This window comes from Lissotriton vulgaris, chromosome 4_1 (genome assembly GCF_964263255.1).
Source record: "Lissotriton vulgaris chromosome 4_1, aLisVul1.2, whole genome shotgun sequence".
Classification (NCBI taxonomy): domain Eukaryota; kingdom Metazoa; phylum Chordata; class Amphibia; order Caudata; family Salamandridae; genus Lissotriton; species Lissotriton vulgaris.
The window spans coordinates 742584958-742605829 of record NC_141691.1 but is presented as its reverse complement, the minus strand read 5'-3'; the positions used below and the strand labels follow the sequence as shown (position 1 = coordinate 742605829).

General features: G+C 45.2%; 1 protein-coding gene across 1 annotated transcript in view; it reads right to left on the bottom strand.

Annotated features, from left to right (window-relative positions):
* The window catches only part of LOC147722517 (enoyl-CoA delta isomerase 2-like), a 945915-nt gene that overhangs the window by 656503 nt on the left and 268540 nt on the right, over nucleotides 1-20872 (bottom strand). The window contains exon 2 of the mRNA XM_086966853.1: nucleotides 13085-13270. Within this exon, the coding sequence (XP_086822979.1) occupies nucleotides 13085-13270 (186 nt within the window). The remainder of the gene's footprint in view (nucleotides 1-13084; nucleotides 13271-20872) is intronic.

Below are 20872 nucleotides of genomic sequence, written 5' to 3'. Positions count from 1 at the left end.
CGGTAGACAAAATGTTTTGTTTCATTAGAATAGGGACGTAGAAGGCCCAGCTGCAGCCCTGGTTGATGTTAGCAGGCGCGTGTAATTGGTGTAGTGATCCGCCGCCTGAGCCTCGCTACAGCCCTGGTTGATGTTAGCAGGCGCGTGTAATGTCGTTGAATGAGAGAGTTATCAGCCGCGGGTAAATCCGTTTAATGAGAGAGTTGAGTGACAGCGAGTAGGAGAGGCTGCAGTAATTGTCCCGCAGACACGCTCATTTGCGTGTTCCCCTGCTTGAGGCCCAGATGCAGGCCTGTTTGATGTTATCAGGGGCGTGTAATTAGTGTACAGATCCACCGCCTGAGCCCAGCTAGAGCCCTGGTTGATGGTAGCAGGCGCGTGTAATTTCGTTGAATGAGAGAGTTCAGTAACAGCGCGCAGGAGAGGCTGCAGTAACGTTACTTACCAGGCCTCCAGGTGAATGGTTTGTCACGCCCCCAGCACACGGCCACAGCAGACGATCTTCTGATTAATGTACGACCCACATGGCATGAAGGGCGGAACGTAGCAAACGCCCCCAGCGTTTCTCACGCCCCCAGCGCACCCCTTGATACGGCGCAATTGTGTTCACATGGCATGAAGGCCAGACACATGCCCCCAGCGTTTCTCACTCCCCCAGCGTGCCCCTTGAAGCTGCGCAGCAACGTAATTGGCGCTTGTATGTACGACTCACATGGCATGAAGGGCGGACACACCCCCCAAACGTTTGTAACGCCCCCAGCACACGCCCACGATGTGATGGCCGTACCACACGCCCCCAGCGTTAGTCACACCCCCAGGCCACGCCCAAAGCACAACACAGAAACACGCCCACAAGGGACTACTTTGCTGGCACGGTTCTTTTACCTTTTAAATGTATAGAGGAGTTGGCCTAACGGCTAAGGCGCTCGACCTCGGACCTGGGGAACTGGGTTTGAGTCTTGGTAACGACGCCAAACATCCTGTGATTCTGGGCAAATCACTTAATCTCCCCGTGCCTAACAAAAATTAATGTGTGTCCTCATGTAACGTAACTGGTGCTATGTAAAGCCCTCTGATACCCGATTCAGTTCGGGTCAAGTTCACGCTATATAAAACTCTACAAAAAATATATATATATATATGGTGGCCGTCTGCATAGCCTATGTCCTTCTTCTGCAACTGCCCTTTCCAACGCAGCATTGGCTGTTGTGATTGGTGCTGTGGTTACTGAGATTACCCGCCTCAAAGGTTTGGGCTCTCTCTTTATAATATTAGTATGGATAAAGGCTTTTGTAACTTTGCAGCTTGCCGTGGAAGGCACTATACTGATCCTGTGCTCAAAGACTTTGCTGTAGACATGGCAAAAGACTTTGTTCCTTTCTAGCTCGGTGTGGGCGGCATTGTGCTAATTGTATGCTTAAAAACTTTGATTCAGACTGTCACTGGTGTTGTAGGGTGGTCTATATAGGAGCAGATCTCCACCTAAACTTCAGAATGACCCATAGTCGTTTTTTGCATAATTTATGCAGCACTCGAAGACTGAAAGGGTATTATTTTAACTTATACTGGGTGCTCACTTGTGTCTAGACAGAGCTAAACCTCTCTGAAGAGGTATAACGATAACAAACATGTGTCAACAGTTGCTTTTAATTATTCTAGGTTGGCTTGGATGGTATTTTACCAATCCAAAGCTGCAATACTGAGCCTTGAGTGGTAAAAGGCTTTTGATCAGCATGGATGGCACTATGCTAATCCAATGCTTAAAAACTTTGCTGAAAAAACAGACTTCTGAGGTGAGCAGATTCAGAGTGTCACTGGTGTTTTCAGTAAGGTGCTCCATACAGGAGCTGCTCTCCACCTAAACTTGGAAGCTATCCAGAGTTCCCTGCCTCTTTTTTGCATACCTTAGGCAGCACTCTAAGCCTTAAAGGGTATTGTTTCGATATATATACAGACACACACTGGCACAAACAGACACACACATAGAGAGAGTCCAAAATGAACAAATGTATCATGTTTTAATACAAAATGAACATGAGGACGTACCCCATATACTGATTTTAGTCAACAGATGATACAGGCTATCACCAAACTCTGAAAAAGGTTCCAGCTCCATTACAGTACAGCATCTGCCACTTTTATGGGCAGATGAGTATTTTGGCCATAGTCAGATAAAGACATATCGAAGGATGTGGTCATGATCTTGACAATTGCAAACACATGCTTTAAGAGAGAAATGCAAACAATTGTAAACGGTATATTATTTTGGTAATTCTCAGCATTTTGAAAACATGTCTACTATTACATTAAAAAATGCCCGCCTCATAGCTAGTTGGGTCGCAAAGGTTTGTCATTTTAAAAATTGGGTCGCGGTTGTAAAATGTTTGGGAAGCACTTCCTTAGAGTGTGTGGCTTTTGCAAGGACAGCAACTTTCTTATCCTGAAGATTCCTCCCTGTTTTCTGCTCTCTTCTGGGTCATTTTGGATTTGAATAGTGGAGGGATAGCACCACTCATACTTTGCCTGCAATATCTGCTGCATTATTCATCCTAGTAGGTTTTGAGAAAATCAAGTAAGTTCAGTTTAGTAATACTAAAAAGAATTTTTTATAGACTGATAGACTGATCATAGACTGATATTTGAAGGGGTTAGGAACCACCAATATTGCTCCTCTTTTTCAATGTATTGTACTTTTTTTCTTTCGTTATTGGATGTCGTGTAGTCTGAACTAGGGGTTGCAGGGTAAGCCCATGTGCCATTAAGGGACATGAGTGTAAGGACAATGGCGATTTTGGAGTGGTGGACATCTGGTAATATATTTCTTGTTTTTTTATCTACATTTATTGGTATTGTACTGCGGTGTTTTACTGTTTTGGGCTAGGTACATTACTCTGCTGTGGCTGTAGACAAAGGGTTTTCTCAATTATTTTAAGTGATTTTTCACATTCTCAAGGCTTCTGTACTAGATGTGTTTTAGGGGCTTGAAAATGTTACAGGACTCTACAACAAGCCTAATTTTGCACATTTGGGGTTTATATTTGTCTGCATGGGGTTTTGGTAGTTGAGCGGGCTTTCCCGCCTAGTCAGGCAGTGTATGGAAGCAGACTATTAATTGCATGGGAGTCAGCCACAAGGAATACGGCTACAAACGTATTAAAATTAAAGTAAAACATAGTTTCAATCATTTAAACCTGGACTCAGGGCCCCTGGTAGCTCTTGCACAGAGTATGCAGGCTTAACTTACTAAAAAATGTAAAGTATTGAACAGTAACAACACAGTAAAAAAGTAAAAAACAACACAATAAAAAATCCATAACAAATGTAGAAAAATAGATAGAAATCTATATGTTAAAATGACACCAAAATCACAACAAATACAATACGAGTAACTGGAGATATGAATTATAAAGGTTTAAGGGAAAAAGCACAAAGAAAATGTAAATCACCAATCAGTAATCACTGCTTATATTTGACTGGGACACAGGTGTAATTTTAAGTTGACCACGATGGAGCCTGGGTTGCATACCCGAAGCAGGTTCACCCTGGTCAAAGATTTTATCTTCCGACTTAGCATCTGTTAAGGAGCTGTATCTGCTGAAGTCCTCTTGAAGCTGGATTGCTGCTGGACGAGGTTCTGAAGAAGCTATTAATTTCGGCCGGAAAAGCTCAGAACAGGAGAAATTCAAATTTCACACCCAATGTAGTCCTCACGAATACTTCTAATGCTTATGCGCAGCAGGCCTTGGTGGTGAACTTCGCTCCGTTCGCAGAGTTTGTGGAGTTTTCTGCACTCTGCGGAGCTCACGGAGTGCAGAAAACTCAGCTTCGCGATGTGCAGCAAAGTTTTTTTCCCCGCTCGCAATCGCGAACGGTAAGTTTGCGCTTGCGAACAGTAAGTTTGCGAGCTGCCGCTCGGGTAGAATTTCTACCCGAGCTGCAGAAATACCAGCACAAACTGCAGTTCACACTGCACTCTGCCATTCGCGGAACTTCGTGAAGTTTTTTTGTAACTTCGTTGAGTTCCGCATAGCAAAACTCCACGAACTATGCCCAGGCATTGCCCAGTCAATATTTCTACCTTTGGGCTTAGTCCTTTTTATGGAGCTCCAAATCTTCCAGTGGGGCAAGCATGAAGCTGTATTTGACGAACATCAAAAAAGAACATCTTTACCGCAAGGTCCCGCTGATACTTCAGGCATCTTGGAGGTCTAAAGATTTTTGCAGTTTCTGGAGCAGCTCCTCATGATCACTTCTAAGATTCCCAGGACCTCAGGGATAGCATGCGGGAACCAGGACTCACTCCAGCAGAGGCCACCAGCACTGTTCAGTCCAATTCGATTTGCTACTGGTCAGCTGGATACAAGTAGAAAAAGGCATCTCGCAGATGTTTTTTTTCGCTGTAGCAAAGAAGGAGGTCAGCCAACTGACCCTTGGAGTCCACTTCTTAATACAGTACACAAGAGGGGGCCGGTCCAGCACTTCAGGTCTCCACAGAGGTATCCAACTGCAGGCCCAGCTCACTTCTGTTCTTCTGAAGATCCATAGAAGGTTCTGATGAGATGTGTGTGAGGTACTTCTCTTGTGGAATTCACTAACCAGTGTTTGGGTGTGACTCCTGGACACTTCCTAACCTATGATAAAAAAAAGTCCCAGGAGCAACCCTTCCCACTTTTTCTGCACATCCTGTTTGACTTACTGCAAACAGTTACACATTGCAGTATTTTGGGGCGAATCCAACATGGCAGAATCTTGCTTCTCTGTAAGGGACACTCTTGGTGTGTCCAGGGAAATGAGCAGTCCCCTCCACTTCAGCTACACCAAAGTAGTTTTGGTACCAGATCCTCCCCTCTTGAGCCTGTTATCAGGCTGGTGACAGATTACCTAAGAAGCAAAAGTCTTAACTTCCTCAGGGCCCTTGTTTACACTTAAATATGAATGGGCAAGCTTCTCAGTGGTCCCACTCAAGTTAATGAAGTACCTGGCCCGTCCGCAGCTATCCTTCTTGGGCTGAGAGCAGTCCTATTCCTCACCCTCATGTCTTCCTTCCTGTTAAAAGACGTAGGCATATTTCTGGCTCTGGGAGATGTTTTCTCACCTCCCTAAGGATAAGTAGTAACAGGGCCCATCTTCTGGCTAATGCTAATTATCGTACTGGAGGTCCCAAATAGGTAAAGTGCAATTTTCCAAAGGTCACATTTCATAAATATCTATTAGAAATCCGACTTCACTAATGAATTTGATTTTAGAAAATATTTAAAATAGTGGTTTGATGGGGCATGGCCAGGGCATAGACCTGAGAAGTCATGCCCCGCTTAAGCTCGAGATTGAGACTCCACCATGCTATTCTACTCCTGAACCTTTGTTGACGGTGCGTTGCACTGAGAAGTGTCATGGGGGTGCTGAGGAGGATGGCAGGTGACAAATTCTCTTCCACAGCCCACATTTAGGAGGTTAGGGCTGCCGCCCGCACCCCACATGCCTCACCAAGATGGCAGACTCAGCTCAAGATCGGCTGCTTTAACCACCGGTGGCGGTGAGAAATTTACTCATTGGGGGGCTCTGAGGGCTTGCCCAAGAATTCCTCTATAGCTGGTAGCTCTCAGACTGTTGGAGGAGGTCATCCTGAGAGTGCCATTGAGGGTTGTGAAGAATCCCTTGAGCCGCTCATGACCCTGCAGTGGTTGAGACAAGAGGGATCAGCAACCCTGTCTGGTGCATTAACTGCATGACCTCAACCCAGAGACCCTGAGCCCGGCACCATTTGTTTCTGCAACAGTCATAGAGAAGGCAGGGGCTTGGCAGGTTGGCTCAGCACTGGAACTTTGCCCACCTGGAACCAGGTTTACTGGTGCCTCGATTCATAGCCTCTCACTATCAGGCACCCCAAAACATGAGTGCTCGGACCATTCTTGATGCCCCATTCCTGCGTAGAAATTACCCTCCATACTGCTGTGGCTGGTAGCCCCAAATGAGCTGCATAGGTAAGACACCACATAGTGGAGTGCGCAACAGACTCTAAACGTACTGCCTCCTCTAAGGAAGGGCATTGGCAAAATCTTGCTATCACCAGCTGAAGCTTGCCACCCCTTGGCACTGCTTCAGCGTTTTTGAAAGCTGGCTGAGAAATTTCTACCATAAGGATAAAGAATCTATTCTTTCTGCAGCCCATAAACAAGAACTAATCATTTTCAGAGACTTCACTATCACAATCTTCCAAGACGTGTCTCTGGTCACCCTAACATGCCGATAGGACTCTGCTCATATGACTACATATCTTCTGGGTGAGAAGGTCCCCTGCAGATGGGGCTTTCCTCTTCTGCCTATTGTTCAACTACAAGAGCAAACAACATGTGGTGCAGGAAGTGGTGGAGGCAAACCGATCTTAGGCTCGGAGGGCATGAGAGACCCCAAATGTAGGGGGACGGAGAGAGACCAAGTGTACTTTGACAACAACCCAACCCCAGCAAGAATGGCAAGGATCACAAGCATCAACAATAATGAAGGAAATGAGAGGAACAAGGAGCTGTAACAGATGAGGACTGAGCAACCCTGTCCTTTGGCTCATACTTTCAGGCTTAAGCCCTAACCCTTCATTGGAAGGGACTGTCTAGATTTTACACACATCATGGCACCTACCTGACGCCTACCAGGCTAGAGCTTCATCACCAATGTTTAACCTTGGATTTCCCTAATCCTGGTTGGGGACTAGTGGTTTGTCTTCAGGTGCCCACCCTACCTAAAACATGTGCACCTGACCTTAGCAGAGGGTCCATTTTGGTGACTATAAACTGTTATTGTCTGTTCATGTTATTCCTTTTCATTTGGTTCTCATGCTATTTTTCCTGATTAATTTAAATGTCGCTCAGGGTATACAAAACAGACACAGTTTTATCTCTCAGTCTCCTCTGTCTTTAGCTTGGGGCTTCTCACATACAATAATGCCTATCAAACCACATTCACGGTGTGCATTGGCACAACCATCGATAATTGCACATCCTTGGGTAAAACCCACTAGATTGTCATGACAAAAAGCACATTAGTCACATATTATATGTTCAGAGGCTTAACTTCCCAGTTAAAAGGAGGGCCCTGCTGCAATGGCACAAAGTGAAAAATGTTTACCTAGCCGTCCTTCGAGAAACCCATCTTGTCGCCAGCAATATATCCCAGCTGCGGTCTTTCTAGTTTTTGAGCCAGTTCCATGCCCCTTGTACTGTGAAAATAAAAGGCACGGCCATACTCTTAAGAAGGGGACTGAAGTTGGAATTAGCAGATTGGCAGGTGACCAAGGAAGGACAGTGGGTGGGAATTTAGTGCTGACTGTGGAATCTGCTGCTGTCCATGCACTCAGTTTACACCTGGAAAGATGGGAAGAACCAATTCTATGCAGGTTTCCTTCTGAGACAGGCACATACTGCCAAATACCAGATTATATTAGGAAGGGTTCATTTGCATTATCAACCTGACATTGCTAGGTCACCTAATTGTGAAACATGTCCCAAGCTCCACCCCCCGCCCCCTATCGCTATCTAGTGACATAGAGGACCTAAACCTGGAAGATGTGTGGAGAGAACAACACCAAGACAACCATGATTACACTTTCTATTCTAATGTTCATAGATCATATACCCAAATTGACTATTCCCTTCGCTCAAGAACATGAAGGCTGCTATTGGCCAACGCAGACATACTCCCTAAGGTACTCTACCATCATTCATTAGTTTGGCTTTTCTAGTCACAATGACCCCATGAACACAAAACTGCCCCCCCCCCATGGATTATGAATGAGGTGGCTCTGAGGAATCCAGTTGTAAAAGATAGAATTCAAGATGCACTGTCCAACTATTTTCAAGAAAACAACAATTGTGAAGTACATCGGGTATCTGTTGGGACACTGCGAATACCTTATTTGGTAAATATTTAATCTCCCACACCTCAGCCCTCAAAAGGTTATGGAAACAAAAATTAGAGGATGAGTTGCGAGTACTAGAGTACCCGACATAAGCAGGATAACTTCTCCCACACGGAGCCCTACATAAAGCGAGAGATGAACTAGAGCATCTGTTAATGTGTGATGTCACTAAGAAATTACTATATAAAACAAAAATAATATGAAAAAGAGGATAAGGCTTACCAACTACTTGCCTATAAACACGGACAGGCCCACACACGTGATCACGTTCATTAAATAGGAGACATGCTAGGCGTCTCCCACTCCAATGCCAAAAATATCCTTCGATTTTTTATCCCTTACTATAAAATGCTATACAGAAGAGACCAACTACCCCAGACTGCACAAGACGCATACCTGGCAGACTTCTTGACTCAACTAATGAAGGTTCACTGCTTCATGCTTAAAGACAAATGTTAGTCTGAAGAGGTCCAGATAGCCATACTCAGTTTACAAAGCAGCAAAATCCCTGGTCCAGACGGCTTTCTAGCTTATTTTTTATAAGGCCTTCATATACATCATCACCGAACCGCTCACAGTGGTCTTTAATGCTATCCTCCCAAATAGTATGGTCACAGACACAATGCTGGACTCTATCTTACCACTCCTGTTGAAACCAGGAAGAACTGGACAGCATGCTCTGCATACCGTCCAATTGTGCTCCTGAACCCAACATGAAAGTCTTCACTTCTATGTTGGTCTCACAATTGCCCACCATATAGGCTATATTAATGTCCCCACAACAATCCATTTTCATCAGACATTGCTATACTAGAGCTAACACCAGACTGGTGATCTCTTTGATGGAGAGAACCTAACAAGCCCACATTCCACTCGCCCCTCCCTTTCCTGATGCAGAGAAGGCCTTTGATACATTAGACTGGCAGTATATAATCTTGATAAGACCCCTTTAGGCCCCCACATGAAGAAATTAATACTAGCATATTTTTAAGAACCAATCACACAAAAGAAAGATAATGGCGATTTTCTCCCAAGATTACTATCACTAGGGGCAACAGACATGGCTGTCCGATCTCCCCGCTGATTTTTGTGCTAGCAATGTACCCCTCATTCAAAACATACAGAACAATCCAATCCTACGGGGGCCACAAGTGGGCACCTATGAGTTTAAGACAGCACTGCATGCGGATGACATCTTATTATTTCGCGCCAAGCCTGACCCTTTTTTCCCATCTTGAAGTAGGAGTTAACTCTCTTTAGGGATGCCTCAGGCCTCATGGGAAACTACGCAACATCTTGTAGCATGGGTATAGCAGCATACATAGAACATACCCAAGTGGCATTGACTTAATACAGGTTTACTTGAATGCAAGAATCAATCAAGTACTTTGGCATCAACCTACCACAATCCTCTGCCGATATGTTTTCATGCAACATCCCACCTCTGCTACTAGTATTTTACTGAGATCCGTACCGCTTGGGGAAACTTGAGACCCCATGGCAGGGGAGGTTCAAATCTGCGAAAATTAATTTCCTTTCTCAACTCCTCTATGCAACACAGACTCTCCAACTATGGCCCTAAATCCCATCCTTCAACAAATCCAGAATAAACTTCTCTCTTTTGTTTGGAAGGCTCAATTCCCCGAGCCTAGCAAAAACCACTTTATATAGGCGGACGACGGAGTAGAGTTGGGCCTCCCCAAAATAGAGGTTTAAATGCAGGCAGCCCAACTGTGTCCTGCTCAGGACTAGAATCACAACTTCAACAGCAAGGGCTGGGTGCGGGTTGAGCAGCACTTTTCTGAAATACCATTACATACTCTTCTTTGACTCCCTCACTGAGCTTTCTCGGGGGCGCCCCGCGCAGACTTTTTCTGATCACTGGTGTTATGTCATACACAGGAATAGCTCCACAGCATACCCTTCACCACTCACTCCTATAGTACATAAACTAGACTTTCCATCAGGACTACTCGATCACCACTTTAAAGATTGGAACGGTGAACTGTGGCAGTCCCCCAGTCCTGGGTGACCTCAATTGGAAAGGGGAGCTGCTCGCCTACCAGGAAGTGTTGAAGGGATGGCAATTTATAAGAACAGATTCAACTACTGCACTGGGTTGGTTCCTGGGTGGTTCGGGACAAAGTTTCCTGAGAGAAGACCCCACTTGAGACTCTGGGCCCGATTTAGATCTTGGCGGACTGGTTACTCCGTCACAACAGTGACGGATATTCTGTCTGCCAAAATATAAATCCAATTATATCCTATGGGATTGATATTGGGCCCTCTGTCTGCAAACTGGGTAATCCAAAAAGGGATCACCTGGTTGGAACATGCATTATCAGACACTGGCCCCAAACCTAAATGCAGTTACATCTGTAGATGAGAGGAAGACTCAAGCACAGGAATAACTGATGACACATGGAAGAAAATGTGTCTGAGGGCTGCTACATCATCCATATGCCCAACACACATGAAAAATGTCTACAGTCTCCTTACTTGGTGGTGCCTCTCCCTGACACAATTCCAAATGATGTTTAGGAGCCCTGAGATTTGCTAGAAAAATTGTGGCGAGAGGGCACTTTTTCCATATGGGGTGGTCTTGTACCCACATTTAACATTACTGGTCTCCCATTGTTTTCCAGATTGGGCAATGTTAGGGATCGCTCTCTCATTACACTCCTTAATGCTCCTCCTGGGCAACCCTGAAGAGGCCACTGTCTAGCCATTGACTACCCCATGGACGAAACTCGTCACCCAGCTGCTGGTGTTGGCCAGAGTGGCCCTTGCACAGTTCTGAAAACAGTGTATCATTCTGCCTTAAATTGTGTGGTGGGGAAGGTGTGGTCTATCTATATACACTATTACTGGAGAAATTTGAGATCCATTTGGCTCCCCTTTTAAACTTTTATGAAACGTAATAGACTATTGGTGACTGACCCTGGTCAAATACCAGAAAGGACTCATAAAGCCTTCATGTCATGGATTCCAGTTTTAGTAGCATTCCCCCTTAAATAACTATGGAATGTCCAGCTTTCTGCAACCATTCTCTATATACTAGAAAGCATTTCTCATATTTTGGGGCCGATTACAATGCAGTCGGAAAAGCTCCGACCGATCATAATATGCCTAATATTTTCACAAGCTGCCATTTTCTTTGTTTTCAGTCTTCTTATTTCTTTCCATATGCTCACCCACTATTTTGACAAACGTATTTGTTTGTGTATGTGTCTGTTAAATTGGTGAATAATCTATATATTCTGTAAATTTAAAAAGTCTAATTTACTATGGATGTTTGTGCCAGAGATTTATGATGTTAATCCAATTTCCTTGTGCTTGAGATGTTCATGGAGATTTATGGAGCCCTTTTAGGGACTATAGATACCTTATATATCTTTATTTTAATAGATTTTTCACATTCTTACAGTTTCTTTACTAGTGGTGGATGGCCTTGTGGATGGACTAAGCAATATTTTAGGTAAATATTCCAGTATAATATATTTGCCCTGCAATCCTGCATGTGTTGGTTGGCGGTGGGAGGAGGGAGCAGTAGGCAGCTATTTCCTCTTTATTACTCTTCATGCCTCCTGCTTGTCAGCCATTTTGTGAAAACAGTTTGTGTGCTAAGAAGCCATTTTATTTTTGTTCTCCGTGCCTCACCCTTCCTTGCCAAGACTTGCACTCATCCACATGTTGTGAAACCAGCGGGAGCATCAGAAACCAATGTTCTACTTGTGCCTCAAGATTCTCCTTCCTTGCCAAGCTGTGTGTACATTTACTGTTTAGTGAAACCAGTGCCTGTGTGTGATAGCTGGTTATTAACCATTTTGTATCACTTTTAAAGCTTTCTTCTGCAAACACTGTAGGTCACGGTCCTTTTGGAGCCCACCGGGCCTCCTTCTTAATTGGCCGATTTTCCTGAGGGGGAGAGTCCTTTAACCTTGGCGTCTCAGACTGCCGCAGGGTTCAACGTCTGGGACATTCCCTGCACGCCACACTGTCTCAGGGTCAGCTGGTTATTCTCATCCGCTGTCTTCCAATGGGTGGCAGATTCTAATTTGCTTCAGGTGTGCATGTTATTACTCCCCACTAGCATTGGGGCATAATGCTGCCAGCTCTGAGAGGATATTTGAGCTAATTATAGACTTTTTTGCCTTCAACCTTTCTACTGAGCATAGCATATATTTAAAGGCGACTGCAATCTTGCAAATCACGGCCACACAAATTTTTATTCTTATTAATGTGTTTAGTCAAGTTTTGTAGGTCTTGCCTTTGCTCTATTATCCTTCCTATGGGCACTGTAGGGATACTATACCAGATATTTTTCTCATTTAACAATTTTTTTTTTCAAAATGTTTTTGCCCTGGGGATGAGCCTGGTGAGCCATGTTAATGATTTTTATTTAAATTAATCATTTTTTACCTGACTCACTTTTACTCTCACAGTGCTCCCAAGGAGCGACTCCAGATAATATTTTTAATTTAAAATATTTTCTTTAGGAAATGTTCTGCCATGGTGATTGGGCCTAGTGGGCCATGGCTGTGGCGTTTTTACATATCTAAACAATGATTAGGTAGCTTTTTTTGATCTGTAACTCGTTTATTAATTCATATTCATAAGACATCCTGTAAACACGGATACTGTGCCTGCGGCAAATGGAAAGGCACCAATAGTGGTTTGGGGTAGATAGTCTCTGATATTCCCACTCTTTTTAGATATCTGTTTCGCTTATAGAGACCACTTTTATTTTGGTGCTCTGGGCTATGTTTTTTGTCCAGTTCCGACCCAGAGTAGCCCTAATTCTATTTCGTTTTAATCGTCTTTGATTTCATGCTGTCTAGCTCCAAGGAATACGAAAATGGTTTAAAGAGTACATTTTTATTGTTGCAGCAGAATCTCAAATTGCACAGTCTTTCATAAATATCTGCCTGTCGCAGATATCCAGAATCCATCTCCATCATCACCTGCCTCCTCCTTAAATGTGGTTTCACCAGCTCATCCTTTTAGCACTGACATTTCTTTTTAAAAAACAGAATCTGTTGTATACAGTATTTGTAATTTTAGTGTACAGTCTACATTTATTCTTCTTGTATGGATGTCTATAAAGTTTTAAATTGATGCAATTTGAACCGTTTACTTGTTTTTACTGAAACCGTTAAATTGGCGTCTTACTGTCATGTTAATGGCGTTTTTCTTGTCTGGACGGTTCAACGTTATCGTAGTGATGTTGTCTTCAGTGGCAACCTGAATGGTTTCATATTTATGCTCGATTCTCGGAGAAAGCCCTTTTTTTGACCCGGAAGAGTTTAAAGCCATCAAACCAGAAACATCAAGGACACCATCCTGCTGGACCTTTTCCTAAAAAACAGGAAAGCAGAAAATCAGAAAAAAAAATATTTGAAGTGAAGGGGGATATTGTTTTCCTTATGAAGTTCTTCTAAACTGTTCAAGACATGTGCGACTCACTTCAGATCTAAAGTAACAATATGTAAAGTGTATATTAGCTATCAAGGCGGACTACGTTGCCCTGTACACTTGTTCTGACACTATACTTGATGGTTAGGCATATGTACTTCATACCCCACTACATAACTCACTAACAAACCATATACATTTCTCCCTCCTCTCCGATCTTCTCTTTTTCTTTTCTTTCATCACAAACTACAAAATATAAAATGCTATTGTTATAAGGTACAGAATTATTATATTTGTGTTATTGGTTTGCATTATTCATTTAGTTTATTATTCATGAGTGTACCTTGTCTTATTGCACTATACATTTACATAATGCTATATATTCCATTTTTACAAGGATATTCTGCACTTATGTTACTTATTTAAGTAAAGCTTCTTTAAATGCGAAAAGCCACATACATGGGGGCGTGGCAAGTCAGCAGACATGGTGGACGTGTAACCACACAGCTCCGCTCTGGTCTTTTCAGTCCCCTGAGTTATCATCATGCCAGGGCCCATCTGACCCTGTATTCAATTTTATTTTATTATGTTTTGGCTCTCAAAAGAGGGCCACATAAAAGATATACAATATAAAAGCAACAAGACAAATACATAACAAATTTATGACATTTTGAAAAACAGGGTTAAGTACAAAACTGACATGCGAAAACAAATCTACAATGGAGTCGGGAAGTCAAAAACATCTCCAGAGACATATTAATAAATAGCTAAAAAAACCTTTGAAGAAGTTAAAAATATAAAAACAGAACATTTCATTGGGAGGGCAATAAAGTGCATGAAGAAAGCCATTCAAAGTGACAATGCCAAGGCGGAGACAGATAACTTTTAACCATCTAGAGCGCAATTTACGAAGCGCGGGGCAAATCAATAGAACGTGCATACAGTCCTGGGTACTCACTTTACATAAGTTGCACAAAGCAGAGGAGCCATACCATTTGGATAACAGTAGATTTAAAGGGATTAAGTCGTAACGTAAAAGAAACCAAAATCTACGAATACCATGCGGTAGGTTCCATATGACATAAGATTGTGGCAACTTCATCACATAGGAGTTAAGGAGAAGGTCTACATTCCTTTTTTCACAAATTAACTTTTTATCGGAGTGAAAACATAGATCCCACGAGGCTTCCTTTAAAACGAGTTTTAACTGTAAGGGAGAATACAGAAACAAAGCGTTTTCATCCAATTTTAGAAGACCTACCGCTTTCTAAAATTACTTACTAGTTTAGAAAACTCTTTAAAATTACCCAATAGTTCACTTCTGAGGAAAGCTCGCATGGTCCCTACTTCCGCTCTAGCCAAACAGGCCACCCATCTTACTAGGGCACATAATCCCTGTACCCAGCTACTCCTGAGTCCGAAGTCGAGACTGCAGGCGGCCAAAGAACACGCAGTATTTAGGGAAGATAGAGATCTTAGGAGTTTCCCCTCGAGCTTATGGCAAAAGTCCCAATTTTTCACCTCTATGAGTTCAATACCGTACAGTATTGTTGCGGGGATTTTAGATCTATAAACTTCCAGTAAGCTCGAGAAGTGCCTTTTTCCCGTTGCCTGATATAGGGAATTTAAACCTTTGCCATGGGCAAGAGCTTTGACGTGGGTCCCAGAGCCTCCACACCACTGGAGTCAAGCTAGCCGGGCTGATGAGAGGTGTTACCTCGAAACCGGTCCGGTCCTCGGATGCTTGATTCCGGTCTGGGAAAGATATGGCTGTTGTAGTTCGGACTGGACTGTTCCCATGGGGCACAGGGTCAGAGCTGATTTGCATAAAGCCATTATCTGACCCAGGGTGGTGTGGAGTGCAAAAAAGGATGGATTTAGGCCCAGATCCTTGTACTGGGGTGAATGTAAGACATTGATCTACATTCTGTCCATCAAATTGTTTTTTGTAATTTTCTCCCTGAGTGTACTGGGGTAGCTCAGACGTGGGTCCCAGAGCCTCCACACCACTGGAGTCAAGCTAGCCGGGCTGATGAGAGGTGTTACCTCGAAATCGGTCCGGTCCTCGGATGCTTGATTCCGGTCTGGGAAAGATATGGCTGTTGTAGTTCGGACTGGACTGTTCCCATGGGGCACAGGGTCAGAGCTGATTTGCATAAAGCCATTATCTGACCCAGGGTGGTGTGGAGTGCAAAAAACGATGGATTTAGGCCCAGATCCTTGTACTGGGGTGAATGCAAGACATTGATCTACATTCTGTCCATCAAATTGTTTTTTGTAATTTTCTCCCTGAATGTACTGGGGTAGCTCAGACGTGGGTCCCAGAGCCTCCACACCACTGGAGTCAAGCTAGCCGGGCTGATGAGAGGTGTTACCTCGAAACCGGTCCGGTCCTCGGATGCTTGATTCCGGTCTGGGAAAGATATGGCTGTTGTAGTTCGGACTGGACTGTTCCCATGGGGCACAGGGTCAGAGCTGATTTGCATAAAGCCATTATCTGACCCAGGGTGGTGTGGAGTGCAAAAAACGATGGATTTAGGCCCAGATCCTTGTACGGGGGTGAATGTAAGACATTGATCTACATTCTGTCCATCAAATTGTTTTTTGTAATTTTCTCCCTGAGTGTACTGGGGTAGCTCAGACGTGGGTCCCAGAGCCTCCACACCACTGGAGTCAAGCTAGCCGGGCTGATGAGAGGTGTTACCTCGAAACCGGTCCGGTCCTCGGATGCTTGATTCCGGTCTGGGAAAGATATGGCTGTTGTAGTTCGGACTGGACTGTTCCCATGGGGCACAGGGTCAGAGCTGATTTGCATAAAGTCATTATCTGACCCAGGGTGGTGTGGAGTGCAAAAAACGATGGATTTAGGCCCAGATCCTTGTACTGGGGTGAATGTAAGACATTGATCTACATTCTGTCCATCAAATTGTTTTTTGTAATTTTCTCCCTGAGTGTACTGGGGTAGCTCAGACGTGGGTCCCAGAGCCTCCACACCACTGGAGTCAAGCTAGCCGGGCTGATGAGAGGTGTTACCTCGAAACCGGTCCGGTCCTCGGATGCTTGATTCCGGTCTGGGAAAGATATGGCTGTTGTAGTTCGGACTGGACTGTTCCCATGGGGCACAGGGTCAGAGCTGATTTGCATAAAGCCATTATCTGACCCAGGGTGGTGTGGAGTGCAAAAAACGATGGATTTAGGCCCAGATCCTTGTACTGGGGTGAATGTAAGACATTGATCTACATTCTGTCCATCAAATTGTTTTTTGTAATTTTCTCCCTGAGTGTACTGGGGTAGCTCAGACGTGGGTCCCAGAGCCTCCACACCACTGGAGTCAAGCTAGCCGGGCTGATGAGAGGTGTTACCTCGAAACCGATCCGGTCCTCAGATGCTTGATTCCGGTCTGGGAAAGATATGGCTGTTGTAGTTCAGACTGGACTGTTCCCATGGGGCACAGGGTCAGAGCTGATTTGCATAAAGCCCTTATCTGACCCAGGGTGGTGTGGAGTGCAAAAAACGATGGATTTAGGCCCAGATCCTTGTACTGGGGTGAATGTAAGACATTGATCTACATTCTGTCCATCAAATAGTTTTTTGTAATTTTCTCCCTGAGTGTACTGGGGTAGCTCAGACGTGGGTCCCAGAGCCTCCACACCACTGGAGTCAAGCTAGCCGGGCTGATGAGAGGTGTTACCTCGAAACCGGTCCGGTCCTCGGATGCTTGATTCCGGTCTGGGAAAGATATGGCTGTTGTAGTTCGGACTGGACTGTTCCCATGGGGCACAGGGTCAGAGCTGATTTGCATAAAGCCATTATCTGACCCAGGGTGGTGTGGAGTGCAAAAAACGATGGATTTAGGCCCAGATCCTTGTACTGGGGTGAATGTAAGACATTGATCTACATTCTGTCCATCAAATTGTTTTTTGTAATTTTCTCCCTGAGTGTACTGGGGAGGCTCAGACGTGGGTCCCAGAGCCTCCACACCACTGGAGTCAAGCTAGCCGGGCTGATGAGAGGTGTTACCTCGAAACCGGTCCGGTCCTCGGATGCTTGATTCCGGTCTGGGAAAGATATGGCTGTTGTAGTTCGGACTGGACTGTTCCCATGGGGCACAGGGTCAGAGCTGATTTGCATAAAGCCATTATCTGACCCAGGGTGGTGTGGAGTGCAAAAAACGATGGATTTAGGCCCAGATCCTTGTACTGGGGTGAATGTAAGACATTGATCTACATTCTGTCCATCAAATTGTTTTTTGTAATTTTCTCCCTGAGTGTACTGGGGTAGCTCAGACGTGGGTCCCAGAGCCTCCACACCACTGGAGTCGAGCTAGCCGGGCTGATGAGAGGTGTTACCTCGAAACCGGTCCGGTCCTCGGATGCTTGATTCTGGTCTGGGAAAGATATGGCTGTTGTAGTTCGGACTGGACTGTTCCCATGGGGCACAGGGTCAGAGCTGATTTGCATAAAGCCATTATCTGACCCAGGGTGGTGTGGAGTGCAAAAAACGGTGGATTTAGGCCCAGATCCTTGTACTGGGGTGAATGTAAGACATTGATCTACATTCTGTCCATCAAATTGTTTTTTGTAATTTTCTCCCTGAGTGTACTGGGGTAGCTCAGACGTGGGTCCCAGAGCCTCCACACAACTGGAGTCAAGCTAGCCGGGCTGATGAGAGGTGTTACCTCGAAACCGGTCCTGTCCTCGGATGCTTGATTCCGGTCTGGGAAAGATATGGCTGTTGTAGTTCGGACTGGACTGTTCCCATGGGGCACAGGGTCAGAGCTGATTTGCATAAAGCCATTATCTGACCCAGGGTGGTGTGGAGTGCAAAAAACGATGGATTTAGGCCCAGATCCTTGTACTGGGGTGAATGTAAGACATTGATCTACATTCTGTCCATCAAATTGTTTTTTGTAATTTTCTCCCTGAGTGTACTGGGGTAGCTCAGACGTGGGTCCCAGAGCCTCCACACCACTGGAGTCAAGCTAGCCGGGCTGATGAGAGGTGTTACCTCGAAACCGGTCCGGTCCTCGGATGCTTGATTCCGGTCTGGGAAAGATATGGCTGTTGTAGTTTGGACTGGACTGTTCCCATGGGGCACAGGGTCAGAGCTGATTTGCATAAAGCCATTATCTGACCCAGGGTGGTGTGGAGTGCAAAAAACGATGGATTTAGGCCCAGATCCTTGTACTGGGGTGAATGTAAGACATTGATCTACATTCTGTCCATCAAATTGTTTTTTGTAATTTTCTCCCTGAGTGTACTGGGGTAGCTCAGACGTGGGTCCCAGAGCCTCCACTCCACTGGAGTCAAGCTAGCCGGGCTGATGAGAGGTGTTACCTCGAAACCGGTCCGGTCCTCAGATGCTTGATTCCGGTCTGGGAAAGATATGGCTGTTGTAGTTCGGACTGGACTGTTCCCATGGGGCACAGGGTCAGAGCTGATTTGCATAAAGCCATTATCTGACCCAGGGTGGTGTGGAGTGCAAAAAACGATGGATTTAGGCCCAGATCCTTGTACTGGGGTGAATGTAAGACATTGATCTACATTCTGTCCATCAAATTGTTTTTTGTAATTTTCTCCCTGAGTGTACTGGGGTAGCTCAGACGTGGGTCCCAGAGCCTCCACACCACTGGAGTCAAGCTAGCCGGGCTGATGAGAGGTGTTACCTCGAAACCGGTCCGGTCCTCGGATGCTTGATTCCGGTCTGGGAAAGATATGGCTGTTGTAGTTCGGACTGGACTGTTCCCATGGGGCACAGGGTCAGAGCTGATTTGCATAAAGCCATTATCTGACCCAGGGTGGTGTGGAGTGCAAAAAACGATGGATTTAGGCCCAGATCCTTGTACTGGGGTGAATGTAAGACATTGATCTACATTCTGTCCATCAAATTGTTTTTTGTAATTTTCTCCCTGAGTGTACTGAGGTAGCTCAGACGTGGGTCCCAGAGCCTCCACACCACTGGAGTCAAGCTAGCCGGGCTGATGAGAGGTGTTACCTCGAAACCGGTCCGGTCCTCGGATGCTTGATTCCGGTCTGGGAAAGATATGGCTGTTGTAGTTCGGACTGGACTGTTCCCATGGGGCACAGGGGTCAGAGCTGATTTGCATAAAGCCATTATCTGACCCAGGGTGGTGTGGAGTGCAAAAAACGATGGATTTAGGCCCAGATCCTTTTACTGGGGTGAATATAAGACATTGATCTACATTCTGTCCATCAAATTGTTTTTTGTAATTTTCTCCCTGAGTGTACTGGGGTAGCTCAGACGTGGGTCCCAGAGCCTCCACACCACTGGAGTCAAGCTAGCCGGGCTGATGAGAGGTGTTACCTCGAAACCGGTCCGGTCCTCGGATGCTTGATTCCGGTCTGGGAAAGATATGGCTGTTGTAGTTCGGACTGGACTGTTCCCATGGGGCACAGGGTCAGAGCTGATTTGCATAAAGCCATTATCTGACCCAGGGTGGTGTGGAGTGCAAAAAACGATGGATTTAGGCCCAGATCCTTGTACTGGGGTGAATGTAAGACATTGATCTACATTCTGTCCATCAAATTGTTTTTTGTAATTTTCTCCCTGAGTGTACTGGGGTAGCTCAGACGTGGGCCCCAGAGCCTCCACACCACTGGAGTCAAGCTAGCCGGGCTGATGAGAGGTGTTACCTCGAAACCGGTCCGGTCCTCGGATGCTTGATTCCGGTCTGGGAAAGATATGGCTGTTGTAGTTCGGACTGGACTGTTCCCATGGGGCACAGGGTCAGAGCTGATTTGCATAAAGCCATTATCTGACCCAGGGTGGTGTGGAGTGCAAAAAACGATGGATTTAGGCCCAGATCCTTGTACTGGGGTGAATGTAAGACATTGATCTACATTCTGTCCATCAAATTGTTTTTTGTAATTTTCTCCATGGTTTATTGCAAAGGCATGAAGAGCCTGTAGCTGATTTGCAAGACCTTTAGGGGTCAGGTCAAGAATAAGGACATCATTGGCGTACATCAGGCAAGATATAGGGGTCCCCCCCACCATCGGGGCAATGCCCTCTCTGGCAGACAAGGCGGCGGGTAGATCTGCCGTGTATAAGGAGAACAAAAGGGGAGCCAATAAACAGCCTTGTTTAAGGCCATTCAAAGATGGAATTTGATCAGATAGCCCCCTTTCGCCCCCCAACAAGACCCTACACCAGGTCTCTCTATGGAGAGACCGGACCATCTCCAACAGACAGGTTGGAACACCAAGCGCTGCGAGTTTTCTCCACAGCGTTCCACGATCTACTTTGTCGAACGCTGTGGAGAAATCAATAAAGGCAGCATACACTACCACTCCTCTCACCTGGACGTATTTATCTGTAACCACATGAAGAGCGGTGAGGTTGTCCAGCGTACCGTGGTCCCTACGGAAACCAGTCTGTTCAAACGGCAAGATATTGCTCTCCTCGACCCAATCGTAGAGGGACTTTAAAAGACATTTCGCAAAGACCTTTCCAATGGAGTCGAGGAGAGCAATCAGACGATAATTAGCGGGGCAATCCCTAGCTCCCCTCTTAAAGATAGGGATC